Raw genomic sequence first — 18,958 nt, 5'->3', positions numbered from 1 at the left:
AAATATTTTTAAGTAATTTCCTGCTAACTCTTTGGGAATTCTTAAGATATTTTTATTAATGAATTTGTTATAACAGCTATTTGTAAGTGTATTTCTGTTAATATTGGAAGTTAATAGTCATATTTTGTGTAGTTCAATAAACATTTTTTTCTTTAACTGGTATGATTGTCTTATTTTATGTTTAAGTTCTCCAAAGGAGGTGTTGCATACATTATAAAATCAATTTTATGCAAGACCTGTATTTATAAAAAAATGGATATTGAACCTTTGTTACATACAGCTGCTCTTCACGTGCTTGAAACAACAGAACTGAGATATTGTAATAAATAAACTTGTGTGTATGTTTTCCAGATATGGTTGTGTCAGAATTTAATTAAACAGAGTTCTCAGTTTGTTAAGCAATTGGATGGTCCAGACAGACTTACTTGCTTATTCCAAATCAAAAGACTGTTGGGGCTGTGTTGCAGGTAAGTTCTTTTTTCTATACGCCGTTGCCTAAAACACGTTCAGAAATTGCATTGCGCACTTGCTTGTTTCTTTGTGCAGCAAATGGAAAGAACTTTTTATGATCACTACAAATATAGGCTATGATAAATGACATTTTTTCATGCTTGAGAAAAATGAAATGCTCTCAATTCCGTTGACTTTTAAGTTCATATGCAATACGTGCTAAAGAAACATAATCCCTAAGGACAGACTTAAGTCTATCCTTAAGCGTTTGCATGTAGCAAAGTCATTACAAGTCTTTGTTGGAACCAGAAGGTTTTCTTGAACTGATAGTGATCAAAAAGTATCTGAGGAGTTTGACTGTTTTTCCAAGGATGTGCTTTGGGTGTTCTAAGACTGATGTTGAAAATGTCCTTCCTTTTGCTTTGGACTTAAGGCATGATAAGCAGTTATTTTACTGTCTTCAACAGTTGATTCATTATTTGTAGAGACCTTTTTACATTCATTTCAGAGAACCAATGTACATCTATGTAACTGCTGGAGTAACTGTCAGCTAAAAGCTGATTTCGGAAATGATACAGTTTATTCAGAAATGATACTTTTTAACAACACTCTCTTAGAGCCTTAGAGAAATCTTGTTTCCTTTTAATGTCCAAGATTTTCTTTTTGTAAATGAGTGCATTCAAATCACTGAATCTTGCTATGCTGTATGGATTGTTTTGTGATCTACTTACAATTTGGTGCAGAAGCCCAGAAAACAAGAGGGTGAGGAGCATTCATCTTTTGTAAGCTCAGCTTTGTGACAAGTTGTAGCTTTTGACATTACTTTTAAAAACCAAAGGTTGCTTGATAGAAGCTGTGTCTGCCCAGAAGTTCTTGTCAAAGTATCTTTAATCTGTTTAGTGAAATGCCTGAGCCGAGTTATCAGAGTCACTTCTGCTGCTAATGTCCTGTCTTACTGGATGGCTGTGAAAGAAAGGGCACTGTCAGGGCAACTCTGCCTGTATGTGTCTCATTGTAACAAATAGTTTTAATTCGGAATGGGCTCTGAATTGTCACAGTTTCAGTCGTTGCTCCTAGTTGTTTCATAAGCGATTTGCTAAAAGGTTGGGGATGGGTGTATTTTATGTCTTAAGTAAGTCTGTAGTCAAGGATGTTCTGGGGAACATCATATATTTAACTAAAACAGTGTTTGTGATGAAGTAAGAGGAATCTCGGGGTGAATTACTTTTCTTTTGTATCGTCTGTAGGCTATTGCAAAACTGCAATGATGACAGTCTGAATGTTGCACTTCCTATGAGAATGCTTGAGGTATTTTCATCAGAGAATACGTATTTACCTGTTTTACAAGATGTCAGCTATGTAACATCACTAATTGAACAAATTTTGCACTACATGATTCAAAAAGGTGAGTAGCTAAGAACTGGAAGTTCTCAACAACACTCAAGAGCTCAACAAAATGCACAATACCTGAAGGCTGTATTGTTTCAACATGTTTTTCAATTACTACAGACACAGATTAAGTGCTACATACACTAACCCATGCATGAAACAGATATTTTGCTTGTAATGAGATCACTGCTTGAGAAATTACTATTTAAATTCTTCAGATATTCTGTTCATAAATTTAGTATTATCCTAAGTTATATATACAGGCTTTTACTACAGGGTTTGAGAGTAGATGGATATAGTTCTCTGTAACTGCTGTTGATCATTATTATTGTAAATTGGTATTTTCTTCTCGCTAGCACTAGAAAAAGACATCTTAGCAAAGAGATTGTGACCTAACCTTTATTTGCTTCGTGGCATCATCTGTAAAACTGTTTGCTGAGCTGCAATCAGTTACACCTGTGCAAACATACTGGAAGTTAATGAGTTGTGTAGTTATCGCCAAAATTCGTGTTGTCTTGAAGAAATGTTGTTGCTCTGAGGATGTGTGAAAAAAATAATTTGCTTTTATGATGCCACTTGAGTTTACAACGACTGGTAGCTGGGGAAAAATGCCAGAAATGGTATGAAAAAAGACCCTGGATCCAGCTTTGTGGCTATAAAATGTAGACTAGCACCTTCCAATTGGTTAATCTTTACAATAATTCTGTACTCGTGAGTTTTAGAGTACATTCAGTAGAACAAACCTCTCTTAGGCTATAAGGATGTGTGCAGATTCCACACTTTGAAGTTTCTCTAGGGAAAAAGTGAATTCTTCTGTAGCACTTTTAATTTCCTTGACTAAGCATAATTAAGACTGTGGAAATACTTGTATTTATCTCATTGTTTACCTCATAATTAATGACTTCAAAATCGCTTAAATATATTTCTTCTTTTAGTGTAATATTCACTCTGATATATCAAGGTTTACCAGGATGTTAAACTATAAATTTTAGTTAAATAAATAAATGAAATAAAATTAAATATATATATATATGTGTAAATCAGCTTTCTAATAATGATTAAAACAAAAAGAAGCATGCATGCACAACAAGTGTAGAGCTTCCTAATGTATGAGGGTTAAGTTGTAAAGAGGCCTTATTCAGCTTTTAATACTTGCTTTGAAATACAGTTCATTCTCCAGGTGAGTCTCGTCATTCCTCGTAGCATTTTCCTTTTGTTACATTATATCTCAGTTAGGGTTACTGTGACAAAGTGTCCCAGACACAGTCTCTCAATGAGAGATAAAGTGCTATTTATGCATTTACAGTGGTTCCTGTAGTAGTGGAACTTGTCTTAATTTAAGATTTCATTGAGTAAGAGGAAGTTGGATTAGGAAGAATGAAATCATGTGATTCCATTTGTATTGTAGTGAGGCAGAAATAGATTCTGACAGTGAGACACATTACCCTCTACATGCATCTTTGTGGCTCCAAATGGTAATACATTTTATTACTGTCTGAGAGGTTCCTGTTTTGGAACAGTAATTGTATTCTTCAGTCTGCTAAATTAAGGTATTTGTAAACTTGAGTCTGAGGAGCCTTGTTAGCAGAATGTGTAAGATACCCTCATGTTTCTGTGTAGAGGGAGAAAATTTCTGAAAGAACAAAAAGCAAGCTGTCAAAAAGAGGAAAACTTTTCATAGGTCATTGTCTGAAATAATATATCAAATTGCTCACTTAATCAGCAGGATTGGTTGGTCTTTGAAAGTCAGACTGACTCTGAATGCAGTTATTTATCTCTGAATTTATAAAGTGATTACTTCCAAAGATAAAGCTGATATCTGTTGTTGGTTATGTGAATATGACTGTAGTGGTAATATATATTAATATATAATATAGATAAAGCTTCTTATATTGAATTACAGAGTTTTTTTAAGGTTATAATTGTTAAGTAAGTATTTGTTTTATAAAGAAAAGAAGTAATACTGTAACACTGTATTTACATAATGATTTTACTTATTTGCAGGCCACTACAGGTCGCTTTATTTGTTAATTAATAGTAAGCTTCCATCAAGTATTGAGTATTCTGATGTTTCTCGAGTCCCTCTTGCAAAAATACTTCTGGAGAATGTTCTGAAACCATTGCACTTTACATACAGCTCCTGTCCTGAAGGTGCAAGGTAAATAAAAATAGTATTAGATACTTGTACTTATTTATTATTGTCAGATCTTCACAGTTTATTGTTCTCAGTGCTGTTCAATTTGTATGCAATAGTAATGCTTTATGAAGGAGCAAAGGTGTGTGTGTGGAAAAACTTAGTTGAGTATAAAGATGTAGCCAGAGGCAGATGAAAAGAATTCTGCATTTAAGAATTGTGACAGGTTTATGAAAGGGAAAAAAAGTGAGTCATAGCTTGCAGGGGGAATGAGTCAGGTATGTGGAAAGACAGAAAAATGATGGAACTGGCTCTGCTACATGTGTCAGTTTTTTCTGTTACAGTTAAAAGTGAAAATAACTCAATCAGGATTTTTTAGTTTATTTCACGATTAAAACAAATTTAACTTCAGAATAGTTTTCCATGAGCTGACTTTAAGTGTAAAGGGTAATGTTACCATTAAGATAAGCAGGGAAAAGACAGTGTGTAAGTACTGTATTTTTGAAAAAAAATCTGAGGAATTCAGATTACTGGCACAGAATTGAAGTGTCACTTTGCTGTCTTTTTGGTTAACGTGTTCAAACTTGCAAAACTGGAACTCTCGTTCTATGAACGTACTTGTAGGAAATGTCACCTGTATTTTCCATCAAGATGTTTTTTTTAATCTTTTTAGACAACAGATTTTTGCAGCCTTCACAGAGGAGTTTGTGGCAGCACCTTTCACAGATCAGATATTCCATTTCATCATTCCAGCGCTGGCTGATGTGCAGACTGTTTTCCCTTATGAATTCTTTCTGAATGCACTATTATTAGCAGAAAATGGATGTTCAAGAAAATGTGATCGAGCTCCATGGCTTTTTTACTTCGTGTTAACAGTTGGAGAAACATATTTGGGTGAGAAAGTTACAACCAGTTCATTAATTTTTCATATTTGCATTAGTATTTCACGTGTTTCCATAACCTAGTTTGTTGCTAGCAGTATTAGAGATCTATGTTTTTTAGACACTTTTCCTCTTTTAGGAAGAAAGCATTTATTTGGGAGGGTTTGGCATAATGTGGTGGGGATTTTTTTAGATATTTCCAGTAAAATACATTGAAGAACTGCCTAACTAAAGATCTTTTATTTCAATGTATTTGGTATAGGATCCCTTTCAGAAGAAGGACTGCTTGTGTACTTGAGAGTACTCCAGGCTTTTCTCTCTCAGCTGCCTGTATCTAGTGCTGGTACAGATTGTCAAGATGCAAATAGTGATTCTGAAGATGAGGATGAAGAGATCAGTAAAATGACAACTACACCTGTAAGCATTATAGAATTTCTTTGAATCAGTTTGATTTACAGTATTGGCAAATACAGGCAAAACCATGTTCACTGTAAGTCCATTTTTTTTTTAGATACTCATAGCAAGGGCCATGTTGGCATCTTATGAGTCGGTGGCTGCTCATTGCAACCAAATAGAACTCATTGTTTAAAAAAAAGTAAAAAAAAAAAAAAATTCAACACAAATAAAGCTTTTAGTAGAATAGCATAGTCCAGAAGTTACACTACTTGAACAACAGAGCTTTCTTCCTTAACAAAAATGAAGCTGTACTTCTTTAATTTTACAGAGACTGGTACTCTCCTCATTCTTTAAGGTCATGGTGCCACTAGGATGTAATGAAGCATGCTGATTTGGTCTTCCAAAGTTGTATTTTTTTTTCCTCATGGAAATGCACATTCAAGTATAGTCTTTACCCTGTTGAATCAGCTCAGTTTTTAAATATATACATTACCTTCAAAGCCTTCAAGGTGAAACACTTAGTTTCTGCAATTATTTATAGAGAGTAACATAAAAATGACTTTTCACTAGAGTTTAAGCATGTTGTAAAACTTTGACTAACAAAATGAATCCATGCTAACTTTAACCTCCTAACACTCAGACCAAGGTTTTGAACAAGAGTGTCTGCAGAGATGTAGATTCCATGGTTTCTTAGTGGTCTTTATATAATCTCTCAAAATATATACTACTACTCGGAGAACTAATGCAGTGTGTAGTCTTCTCTTGTGCAGTGTGTGAGGGTACACCAAATTTAGTGTTTGTTAAAGCAAAACAAAGAGGAGTTGGGGGAGCCTAAACACCTGTGTGGGTGATTTTTGTCTCCCACACTGAACTGGGGTTTTTAGATGGAGTGTATTACTGTTAATAAAAAATCTTTATCAGTATAGTGTGGATAAACTGCCTTTTTTACCCAGTAAATAATATATTGTCCAAAGTACAAAGTGATTGCCATTTTTTAACTCTATTTCTAAGCATGCCTATATTAAAAAGCAACAAAGGGTATAGATTGGAACTTTTATCCTTTAGTGGGCCAGAGTGTTTTCTGCTTTCTTGGGCACGAGAAAGAAAGAGGAAATAAATAAAAGTATTTTAAGCTCTGCTCTTTTCTGTGCCAGCAAAAAGGATTCCTCTTTGTGTACTTCTTACTCTAGCTTGAGCACATGTGTTAGGCACCCTGAAGTTTGTTAGTCCATGGGTGATGAATGTGAAAATGTCATTTCTAAAAGAATGCACAGGAGGCATCCATTTCTGGATTTCATACCCAGTGCTAACAGATTTCGCTGGGGGAGAGGTAAGTATTTACATATTTTATGCCTGTAAATGGTCTTACCTTATTGTATTCAAGTGTTGAAGAGCATTAAAGGGAATCTTTCCTACTGACTTAAGTGAGAAGATCAATAGCCATGATCCAGCACTTGCCTGCCTGTCAATTTAAATTGACTCTAAGGTGTGATACTCTCAGGAATGCTCCTGGTATAGACAGATGTGCTCGTGTTGTAAATATCATACAGGAAATATTTGTTCCAGTGAAATTCTGATATTTTTTATTATTTTTATTTTTTTAGAAAGGAGATACTTGATCATTAAAAGTAATTCAAAGATTTTTTTTTTCTTTGGTATGTTTATAGGGTGACGGGAGAATATCAGTTCAGTACATTACTGAGGAGTGTCTAAAGAAACTGGATACAAAGCAGCAGACAAACACTCTGCTGAATATGGTTTGGAGAGATTCAGCTAGCGAAGAGGTCTTTACCTTGATGGCATCAATCTGCCACACGCTAATGGTACAACACCGAATGATGGTGCCAAAAGTCAGGCAAGTATAAATAACAGTGACATTGAACGGTAGTACATCTAAAATTCTTTTAGCTGGATAGACTGGTTAGATACTTTTTTTTTTTATTGAGATCTTTTATGATTAGCTGAAATAAAGAAGAATGTTCATTCCATTCCTTATGGCCAAATCTGTGAATCCTGAAGTGTGAGCCCATGTTGTTCGTGAGTTGCATCGCTGCGTTGAGGGACTGTGGGATGGTGTTTGTGATCAGAAAAAAACAGTGTAAAACAGGTGTCAGTGGCCAACTTCGTTTTGTGTGATTTTTACCATTTTATCATCAGTAAAAAATCTGTAAGTATTAAGGCAATTGCGGCGCAAGTAGCTGTGAATAAGTGCTAGCAATAAACTAAGTATTTAGGGAATGCTGTAAACATAATCAATTCAAACTGCATTGTAAACAATGATACAGAAAACTAATTTGGTGCTATCTAAGCTCAGTGGCGTTTATAGCTGTTGGAGGAAGTAAGATGTCAGTGAAGCTGTGATTGCTCGATTACGGTAATTAGTCCTTTGTAGACTAATTGCATTAGAACAGGATGTGAGACCTGAAGATCATAGCAGCAGTTGAATGAATTACTATCCCCCCTTTATTGTTGAAACTAGTACATTGCCTTGGATAGTAATTACTGAGGTTAAATGCATCATTGCTTTGACTTGAGGTTTTCTGGTGAACTGTGGAAAGGATGCTTAATGAATGAAGAAATCCTACACAAATTTAATTATATGAGTATAGCATCTATTTCCTCTGAGAAGCCATATTAGGTCTTTGCAGTCTGTTATATCAAGGTAGTTAACGTAAACTCAGAAGCTATGAAGTCTCTAGTCAACATCTTCAAATATGGGGATTGCTTTCCATTATAGCTCTTGAATAGTTCCAAAGTAGCTGAATTTGCCAATTTTAGAAGATACAGTGTTTTTAATGGGTAATGCTTGTTGAATTATTTTCACAATCAAAATTATTGCATACAAGCATTTGATAAACTAAAGTCAATGTTAACTAGTTCTGACTCCTAAGTCAGTTGTGATGTTGGGTTTACCAAGCATAGTTGTGTCAGTATACGTATATATATATATATATAATATATATATATACACACACATACACACACACACACATACATATATATATACACACCATATATATATACTATATACTATACACACACACACACACACAACATATACATATACAATATATATACAATATATTTTGTCCTGTTCAGACCTGGCCTGATTTTCCAAGCAGATATTCTAACTGTTCTTTTTCAGAGTATTTTTCAAGGAATATTTGATGCTTGTTTGAAAGTTAATAAACAATCTGCAGTTTAAAAATAACGTATTTTCTTTATTAATTTCAATGTTGGTTTTGCATGTTTTTTTTTAGTTGCCTAAATTATTTTATCAAATTCAATGAGTATTTTGCAAGACGCTTAATCTTTTTGAAGTTAAATTTAACGTGAGTCAATATTTACTATAAAACGCTGATATCTCCTTAGACCATGCTGAAATAGTTTAGATAGTTTAGTCAAGCAAAAGTAATTTATTTACAGTGACTGGAAATTTTTAAGCTCTTAGAATACATTAATATATGTATTATATATATATATATATATAATATAATATATATAATAATAATAATAATATATATAAGGATATATATATATATATCCTTAGATCTATCTATCTATATGCATGTGTGTGTGTATATATATATATATGTATATATACACACACACACACACATATATATATATATATATATATTTCCTTAGATGGTCCCGGATTGTATTAGCTACATTAAATTTTGACTGTATTTTGTAAAGATGTGAGCAAATTCAATTAAAAAGGAAGCCCACAACACAAAAATCCCCACAAGTCAGTATAGCCCTCATTGCCATTATGAAGAGATTTGCAAGACTTTTGTCCATTGAAGCTATACTTCACTAACAGATTCTAATTCTGTAAAATATTTAGGGAGATAATTTATTATTTTAATTTATTAATTAATACCATAAACTTCAGTTCTATCAGTACAGTTTAGTATCAACGAGCCATTGGCACATCAGTAGTTGTCAGCGGTCTGGTTGGTGGCCCAGGGTAATTGCTGGCTTGGTTGAACCGTTATGTACGTTGATGCTGTTTTATTTACATAACGCTTCTAATCTTACCCTGTGGGTGAGAATTAACTGGAAAACTGACTTAGGGTGTAATAGGAGCAGTCTGTGCCCATGTATGTGCTGAATGAAGATGCTTGGGCTGTATGTAAGGCTGTTACAGCACTTGATTAGGGGACATTCTTGTGATTTTCTGAAACCAGAATCATTGTATATGAAGCCTTGACAGTTTTTAAGCTTCATCTTCTTTATTTTTTTTTGCCCAGTACAAAGAGACAGAAGCATCAAGCAACTTAGAGTGATGAAGTGAATGGCAAGATTGCTTTGCTGCTTTCCCTTTGCTGTGCCACCTTGCAGCTGTGCAGTGCCAGCCCCCCTGCCCCGCTGCAGTGACCTTTATCAGACGCATGAGCTCCTCTCGTCCTGTTGTATTCTCTTCATTAACTTAAATGGTCTCAGTGGGAAACTGGGCCCAATTTATGGCCTAGACTGAAAATCTTGCCTTTAACTAATTAACTCGTAGTGGTGCCTCAGCTAAATTAAGCTTAATGGGTCATTTAATCTGTCCCATTGCGCAGGAGGAATTTGACGCTTTTTTTTTTTTAAAACCAGAGGTGCCCAAAAATACCTTTCTGGCAAGTAGACATAAATCATGTGGCCCATGTGAACAATTAGATGCCTACAGAGAGAAACAAGGTTCTAAGTAAATGGCCATTATGTTAGTACTTCGGGGAGCGGATAATTTAATTTAGCATGTGTAAAACAGATATTTCACAGAAAGTCGTGGAGTGAATTAACTCTGTCATAACCTGAGCTGACAGTCTTCATTTTGCTGCTTGAGAGGAGGCTCATCCTTTTTGTTAGTTGAAAAATGGTTATTCTCCCAAACTATAGTGATAAATCTGAGTATTAAAGCTTACGAGAAAAATCTATTAGTGAATCCATTATATAAAACCACATTCAATGATCTCATAATAGAGAATTGGTAATAGACAGTAAGATTTCTCAAGAAATTCAGTAAAAGAAGATAGGAGGGGGTAAAAAAAGTCAGAATTTAAGCTTTAGCTGCTTCATTTGTTCTTTAAATAGTACAAATTATTGAAAGTGAATTCCTGAGTTAGAGTGTAAAAGAGAAATGTTTCCTAATCTTTTTCATCTCAAGTGGTTGTGTGTGGTTTTGAGACTGTTTGAACAGTCAAGCTTTATATGAACTTTAGCTCATCTACAGACTTTGCAGACTAAAGGTGCTTTACCTTCTGGTTGTGTAACTGTTGTTACAGTTGTGTAAACTGTAGGATCACCAAGGTTGGAAAAGATCTCTAAGATCATCCAGTCCACCCATCACCAATATTTCCCACTAAATCATCTCTAATTTTCTGCAGGTTCTCTTCCATTGCTGCTTTATGTTGTGTCAGTCTCACATATTTTTATTTGGAAATGCTGATGTGTAGCACATACACATTTATTTCTGATCTGACCAAAGTCAGTGAAGTGAGGTAGATTTTAACCTATTTAAATTCTACATATTCAAGCTCTTTAAATTGTAAAATTTTAGGCTTTTTTTTCAGGTTTTCTTATTTTGAAGTAAAAAAATACTGAAGCTATTTAAAAACTACTTCTATTTTTTCCTAAGCACAGCTGATTTCTCCAGCCTTTGCAAAGATGTGACTCCTCACAGGGTCATCCTTGTCTTTTTATTGTTCATTTTCCTAAATATCAATACCTTTGATTTTGAATGCAAAGCTTTGTGCTTAGAGCAGGAAGGTAGGGGGGTGGTGTTCCTTCAGCAATCAGTAATACTTCCTTTTAACAGACTGATGAACTCGGTCTTATATATTTAGTTTGTACTTTTGTACTTATTTTCTGGTAACTGTGAGAGTGTTAGAATTGAAGAGTTTTTCTGTTTTGTATTTAGTAAGTATTTTATATTGACAAAATAATCTGTATGATAACATCTTCTACCTACCGTATATGGTGTATTTAACCTGATTTTCAGGAAAGGGAATCACAAAAGTTGAATACATCCAATGTTTCTGGAATTGGGCCATAAAATGTGGCAGCTGCTACACTTGGCTGCCTGGATTGCCAATACAGAATAAAAATGGGTAAAACCGAGACAAAGGTTATTATAATAAGCTCTTAAGGTTTGTCCTTTTTTCCCTTAATTATTGCTGAATGTTGCTAGAATGAAAAAATGAATTCCATTATTACGGGTTCAGTGTCCATAATGTTTGTTCATTTCTGCTAAACCTATTAGATAATTTCCAGGGATGATTGTCAAATTAACAAGTTTGTACTTGGAAGCCCTCTGAGACTTCACGGCACGGTGCCAAATTACTTTTTCTTTCCATAGGAGGCTAAAAACTGAAGGTCAGTAAAGAGGTTTCTCATCTTAGCAACCAAGATGTCTGAGCTCTCGTTCAGATATTTAAACGTTAAAATATATATCCCTATATTTCTGAATTATCTTGATATAAAAACCCCTTCCTTACATATTCTGTAAATTCTACCCAATTGTCCTAATGTGAATCTAGAAGAAAATAAAATTAGCACCTATCAAATTCAGGTTAATTTAATAATAAGAAAAAATCTGCATACTTGGAATAGAGGATAATTTTACAGTTAAAGCATACATTTAACTAACTTTAGCTCCAGTAGTTTGACTTACCCCAGGCACCTGTACAGGCTGGGAGGAGTGGTCCTTGAGAGCAGCTCGGCAGAGAAGGACCTGGGGGTCCTGATGGACGAAAGACTCAACATGAGCCAGCAGTGCGCTCTGGCAGCCTGGAAAGCAAATGGGATCCTGGGCTCCATCAGGAGAGGGGTGGTCAGCAGGGATAGGGAGGTGATTGTCCCTCTCTACTCGGCTCTGGTGAGGCCCCATCTGTTGTACCGTGTCCAGGTGTGGAGCCCTCAGTACAAAAAAGACATGGAGATTTTGGAAAGGGTCCAGAGGAGGGACAGGAAGATGATCAGGGGGCTGGAGCACCTCCCCTATGAGGACAGGCTGAGGGAGTTGGGTTTGTTCAGCCTGGAGAAGAGAAGGTTGCGGGGTGACCTCATTGCAGCCTTTCAATACCTGAAGGGAACTTACTCCCAGGAGGGGAGTAAACTCTTGGAAAGGGCTGACAATAGCAGGACACGGGGAAATGGTTTTAAGTTGAAAGAGGGAGGATTTAGGTTGGATGTTAGGGGGAAGTTCTTCACTAGGAGAGTGGTTAGGCCCTGGAACAGGCTGCCCAGGGAGGTTGTGGATGCCCCGTCCTTGGAGGTGTTCAAGACCAGGTTGGATGGGGCCCTGGGCAACCTGATCTAGTAAAGATGTATGTTTGGTGGCCCTGCCAGGCAGGGGGGTTGGAACTACATGATCCTTGAGGTCCCTTCCAACCCGGGTCATTCTGTGATTCTGTGACTCAAGTTCAGTAGTGTTCATCATCACAGAACTTTAATGATGTGTGGCTTCCAGTTCCTTTTATAATATTGAATATATTACGAGGATTTAAAATCTGCACTTCTAACAAAGGGGATGTTACATCGGCAAAAAATGCCTTGCAAACTTTCTTCCTTGTCTTTCATTTCTCCTTTGTGCTCCTGTTCTGGGCCAGACTCGCAGGCCCTTTGTGGGTCCGCCCACCCTTGGTTGGGTGCATGGCAGGTGAGAGCCTGAAGAAGAGGTTGGAGGCATGAGAGTGGCTGTGCTGTAGAGAAGGCAGCAATAAAAGAGCCCATGGAGCTTAAGCAGCCAGTAAGCTCGGACCCAGTGGCATATGATATTGTGCAGTATTTGTGTGTGGGTATGCTAGGGATTTTGTTTTCCTGTCTTGAAATGAATTGTTGCTTAGAAGCTTTTCAAATGTTCTGAAGTGTTTACTGAATATTTTACTTTTTTTTCCTTGATTAAATGTGTGCCTCCTTTTACCATCTGGCAAATTTTAATTTATCCACGTGCTCTGTAATAAATACTGGTTTCTCAGACAGCCCTTCTTGTCTGTTTTCCCTGCTGCATTTCCCAGCTTCCTACTTCCTGTGTGTATATTTGGTTATGAGAAATTTCAATGCTCTGAGACTGTCGATGTCTAAGAGGCAATGTCTAAGAATGTCTATGTTTCCGTCTTTAGCCTGATAGTGGTTGGGATACCTTGGAGAGTAGCTAACTGAATATAGTTCTTCAATATCAGTCAAATGATAGCTTAGTCAGTCAAGTCCAGATTTGGTTCTTTTTACTTCTAGAATATGTGATTTGTTTGTTCCCAGTCTTTTTTTTTCCTGTGGAGGAAAGGAGTAGGTTACTTTTAGTATCAAGATGCTCTTTATTTTTCACTTCTATAGAAAGTTTATCAACTCAAATCATGTCTGTATTGACATTGTAAAGTCAGTCCTGTATGTGGCTGATTTGTGGGCATACTTATTTTTCCATGAGTATAACTACTGTTGCTACTGGTATCAATTTTAAGGCATTAGAATCTACTTGCGGTGAAAAAAATTCTTTATTTATTAGTGTCAGATGAATCACAGAAGTGACCTCTCTATGAGTTAATGTGATTCATTACATTAATTTCTAAACATTCTCAGAAAAATAACAAGTTGTATTTATTTAATGCTTATTTTTGTGGCATACTGCAAATTTGGGTCTGTATCACATGGTTGTTGCTGAGTTAATGGAAGTGTATTAGATGCAAGGATTTATGTGCTTCTTCTAAAACTTTGGAGCTTTTACCAGATATGATTGGAATAAAAACCCCATCTTGAAAAAGCACACCTGAATTGTTTAAGTTTGAGGAGTGCTTGACAGTAAAGTTATGTACGAAGCATTGTGTTTTGTAAATATGCTGTACTGGCAGACATGATTTATTTGAACTTCCTCTTACAGGCTTCTTTACAGTTTAGCCTTTAATGCCAGATTCCTGAGGCATCTTTGGTATTTGATATCTTCAATGACTACACGAATGATTACAGGGTATGTATTACGCTATCTCTGAATCTCAGTTGTTTGGGTTTTTTTAAGAATACTATATATATATATATATATATATATATACACACACACATATACATATATATATATATATATGCGCTATTTTATTTTTTTACTGGAATGCTTAAGTTAATGTATTTTTTCAAGTGTTTAATTAACAATGTCTTAATTTTGAATATTGTGTTTTCAGGTCTATGGTGCCACTTCTTCAAGTAATTTCAAGAGGTTCTCCAATGTCTTTAGAAGACTCTAGTCGAATTATCCCTCTCTTCTACCTATTTAGTTCTTTGTTTAGTCATTCACTTATTTCTATTCACGATAATGAATTCTTCGGCGATCCTATAGAAGGTGAGAGTTTGAAGCATACTTGATAACAGTGCTTTACAAAACAGGTTTGTGTAAGGCTACTTAAAATGTTGAACTGTCAGACTTTGAGGACTAAATCCATGCAATTCAGTTGCTTCTGGGTGATCCTTTGTTAAGAAACAGGAATATTAACCACCTTCTACTTTTCTTAAAAGAATGGAGATTCACTACATGCTTCTAATATGACAATTCTAGAACAAATGTCCTGCTGCCATATCAATTGGCTGGGAACTGCTCAGTGTCTGCAATTTACAGCTTGAGGATTCCCTGGGCAATGATTTGCTGACATCTGTGGGGAAGGTTTTGCTGGGTTGAATTGCTGCCTGTCCCTTGAGCAATCATCTGTCATGTGGTTCTTTCATGATGATTGCATTTGGGGGGGGGTGTGAGGGGAAAGATGGTCTGCACCATGGGAACCATAGTTTTACAGGGTCTATTATGCAAGTTTTTAATCATGGTAATTTGCAGTGAACTGGTGAAGTGAATAAAGGTCTGGACTGAATCTATTGACTAATTCAAACTTTTAACATAGTTGCTGGAGAAAATAAGATAATACTGTAATTGTGTCTGTAAACAATTATGAGGTCATTGCTTTTTATAAAGATATTCTCGTTTTGTGTGATGTTTTTGATTGATAGCAGATTGTGTGTGAATACTAAGGTTCCAATGAAATCAGTGCTTTTTTAATAGCAAAAAAGAAAACATTGAAAGAAACTTCAACTTCTGGTTTTTTTAGTTGTAGGTCAAAGACAATCATCAATGATGCCTTTTACACTAGAAGAGCTTGTAATATTATCACGCTGCCTTCGAGATGCGTGCTTAGGAATCATAAAGTTGGCTTATCCAGAAACAAAACCGGAGGTTCGTGAGGAATATATTGCAGCATTTAGAAGTGTTGGAGTAGCAAAAAATACAGAGATGCAGCAGTGTATACAGACTGAACAAAAAAGGTGGATTCAGTTATTCAAGGTAAGTTGTGTCAGTTTTCTGAGTAGCTTAAAATAACATTTTCAGACTTAGGCTGAATAAATGAGACTGGATGTGTTTTATTTTTGCTAGTTTTTTTGGTTTTTTTTTTAGCACTTTTCAGGAATATGGACTCAAAAAGATTGATTTTTGGACTAGATGCTGAACTTTAAGTAATAAAATTCCGATAACTGTATTTTTCACAAGTCTTTGTTTAACTTTCAAAGAAAATATAGGTACTACATAGAATAGGCATTTTGACTTGAAATCCTGCTCAGCAGGATGCTTAGTATGTGATTACAGCATGACGTGGGCATGCAGTTCTAATGGGATCGTGTGGTGACTCGGGTACTTCAGTATTGGAGGCTTCATTAAATTGCTACTAGTCTTCACCACTGGTTTGTTGGTGTTTTACCAGGACGTGATGTTGGTACTCCTTTTGGGCTTGCTGAAATACTACTGAGATGGTGAATTTGGCTTAACAAATCTAAACTTAATGTACATCATTTCTGGCTATCTACCAATATATTTCTGTTAGTTTTATCCATGGCATTCTAAGACATAAAAGAAGCTGAAAATGTTGGCAGGGAAAAAACCTAATTTAACTGTTGCTGAAAAATGGAGTGCTTGACTTGTCACGAAAATTCTGCAGCAAACATATCTAGTCAGCTAAAATTGCTCATTAAAGAAGTGGGAGCAGAAGAAATGCATTTTCCAAATTGAATGGTAGATTTACAGTCCGTTTAATACTGGTGACCTCTCGCACACTAATGTTCAGTTCGAGTCATCAGCTGTCCCTTCAGGTCTTTTATCACTGCTTTTGTCAAGCTATCTATTTAATTGAAAGAAGTTAATTGAATGAAAATGATCAACTAAGCTTGTATTAATATTGCTAATGGAACTTTCTTCTTGGCCATGTTTGGAGAAAGATGTCATGCTAGACTTTAGGAAAGGCCCATTAAGACTTGCACTTAACCTGATGGGCTAATTAAGGAATGCTTATTCATTCTACAAGTCTAAGATAGCCTCTATCCAGCCTATTCTGTCTGATTTTACAACACATTTCACTTATGAGCATAAGCATTAATAGCAGTGAGAGTAACTGATAATGTTTTGATTGCATTGAATACAGTCCTAATGCACCGCTGAATCTGTAATTTGCACTGATTGATCTAATATATGTTTGCACGATTTAATTTAATTACTTGTCTTTAAATTGCCAAATAAACTTTCAATTTAAAGGTCACAAGTGAAAACCCCAGTATGTCTATTTCTCTAACAAGAGCAGCGTATTAGGAGCGTTTCTCTGTTAGCGGTTTATTATGTGCCATCTTCTGTTTGTTCTCCTTCCTTTGTCTTATTTACTTGTTTGTTAGCATCTTAAATTTCCAGTGAATTTGATCATACTGTGCTTCCATGCTGCAAGTTGTTAAATTCCAAGTTACTCTTCCTCACTTTTGCAGGCGGGATTCAACTTGTATCAACTTGGTCTGCTGCTTATACTTTCAGGAGCCAGAGTTGTCTTCCGTTAATTGATACGTCTGTGTAAATCTTAGGGGCATCTTGAAAACTGGTTTTACCCATAATATAGCAAGTAACAAAGCTTAGCTTGCATATTCCTCCAGAAATGTATTGCATATAAAAGCTCAATACAACTGAAGTTCGCTCCATTAAGAAGCACAAAATCTTTCCTGAGGGCAGTTTCCAAGTAGGTTCTCATTGGTAAGCAGGCAGCAGTATCTTCTTCTAAGAAAAACCATCTTAAAACAAAGCTGAAGCAGTTTATAAATTTAAGGTGTTGAGGTAGAAATTACTTTTATTTATGCTGTGTCAAAAATGGGAGACTTGTCCTTTCTGAAGCTTTTGCAAGGTGCCTACAGACATAGGCATGTTGCTTCCCTATTATCCATTGCTTCCCTAGCATTCCTTTTAATTTCTCACACAAGTTTTCCATGTCACTGATGTCTGTATGGAGTGCATACCAGCAGCAAGGCAGTGGTAAACCTGAAAACAGTGACTGCTAACAGTACTTTTTGGCTGGCAAATTGTAAGTTCTTGGAAGGGTAGGATTTACGTATGAAAATGTCTTTATTTATTAGTACCACCTTTTTTTTTTTGGCTTGGTGTAATATGCCTTGTAGTCAGCTGCTACAAATTCTGCAGAAGAACTTAATTTCAAAGAATTAATTCAAAGCAGTCTGTGTTATTCCTTAATGAAACTTGTTTTCATGTACTCAGAACTTAAGGAACTCCAGTCTCAGCTAGTCTGATTCAGCTTCCTTTAGGGTCTTTTATAACAGCTTTTAAAAGCACTTTATTAGCATGGTCTTCACGTGGAAAAAAAATTTCTGCCTTTTTTTTTTCCCTTGAGTATAGTGGTAATAGGACCACAGAGCTTCAGTGACTCATCTCACCTGCATTGAATTTTATAAGGGCAAGGTGATGAAAATTCCTGTGTAATCAGACAGTTCCCTTAATAGCATTCTTTTGTTCTTTTATTCAACAGGAGCTGGATCTTAAAAGGTCTTTTGTATAGCATCTAGACACAGATTCCTTTAGAAGGCCCATTAAACACGGTGTCACTCTTTGACACCTGCCTATTAACGCTGTCTTTTAGGAAGATTACTTCAGGAAAGCTGTGTGTTTTTCTTCCTTTCTCAAATGCTCTAGTTCTAAGTTTCAAAACAGGTGCGTGTTTATCACAGCAGCGGTAACTTCTTTGAGGCTACTAAGTTAAAATCGTATTGATTCCACTTAATTTTATGTAACATTGGTTGAAGTTGATTCTGTCTTGCACATACCTTGTACCTACTTTAGGGAGAAGACATACATGAAAGTATGCCAGTGCTTTTGATGGAGTAGGTGTTACCTTGATGCTTTTCCTTCTGTTCTGGATTGGAGGAAACTGACAAGAAAAATAGAATTGCAGACTCACTCCTATGATCGTGACAGACATTTTTCCCACAATTTTCTGTTGTTTTCTCATTTTCGGGCTGTGTAGTTATAATGACAAATTTACCTTTCATCGTTTGAGCTCCTTGTGAATTAGAAAGCGAACTGAACATAATGGTTTAAACTAATGCGTCATGCCTTGTGGTTGAGTGGCACAGGGTTGTAACATCATGCAGTGTAGTTCAGCTGATAAGCAGAAATCTGTTAGGCCACTTTACCACATGGCTTCCAGGAAAACGCTTATACGTTTTGCTGGGCTTACTGACTTAACACACTGAAGGGCTTTTACTTAACACATCTTAGTATGTAAATAACATTATAATATACTACATACATATATATCAAATAGAAATTGCAACCCACCATGCTGTGCATGTATTTTCAAGACTGTAAGTCCTCCTTACGCTTCTTATCCTGACCACTAGAATAATATTGGCTTTGATTCCTTTTTTGCAAAGC

The 18,958-nt window shown here is 35.8% G+C and overlaps 1 protein-coding gene across 6 annotated transcripts in view; it reads left to right on the top strand.

Moving 5' to 3' along the window:
* The window catches only part of UBE3C (ubiquitin protein ligase E3C), a 59,848-nt gene that overhangs the window by 10,950 nt on the left and 29,940 nt on the right, over positions 1–18,958 (top strand). For 5 of the 6 annotated variants that reach the window (XR_014943651.1, XR_014943650.1, XM_085540666.1 and 2 more), the window contains 9 exons: positions 352–467; positions 1,698–1,855; positions 3,844–3,997; positions 4,647–4,867; positions 5,117–5,271; positions 6,918–7,105; positions 14,111–14,197; positions 14,406–14,563; positions 15,318–15,550. Coding sequence is in view for 4 of the 6 variants with exons in the window: in XM_085540666.1 (XP_085396792.1) it covers positions 352–467; positions 1,698–1,855; positions 3,844–3,997; positions 4,647–4,867; positions 5,117–5,271; positions 6,918–7,105; positions 14,111–14,197; positions 14,406–14,563; positions 15,318–15,550 (1,470 nt within the window). In the remaining 2 variants the exon portion in view is untranslated. The remainder of the gene's footprint in view (positions 1–351; positions 468–1,697; positions 1,856–3,843; positions 3,998–4,646; positions 4,868–5,116; positions 5,272–6,917; positions 7,106–14,110; positions 14,198–14,405; positions 14,564–15,317; positions 15,551–18,958) is intronic. The other variant, XM_085540667.1, reaches the window with a different exon arrangement.

Source organism: Coturnix japonica, chromosome 2 (assembly GCF_054131305.1).
Source record: "Coturnix japonica strain WE chromosome 2, WE-NBRP24, whole genome shotgun sequence".
NCBI lineage: Eukaryota > Metazoa > Chordata > Aves > Galliformes > Phasianidae > Coturnix > Coturnix japonica.
Note: the sequence above shows the minus strand (reverse complement) of the source record. Positions and strands in the feature narration are given on the sequence as shown.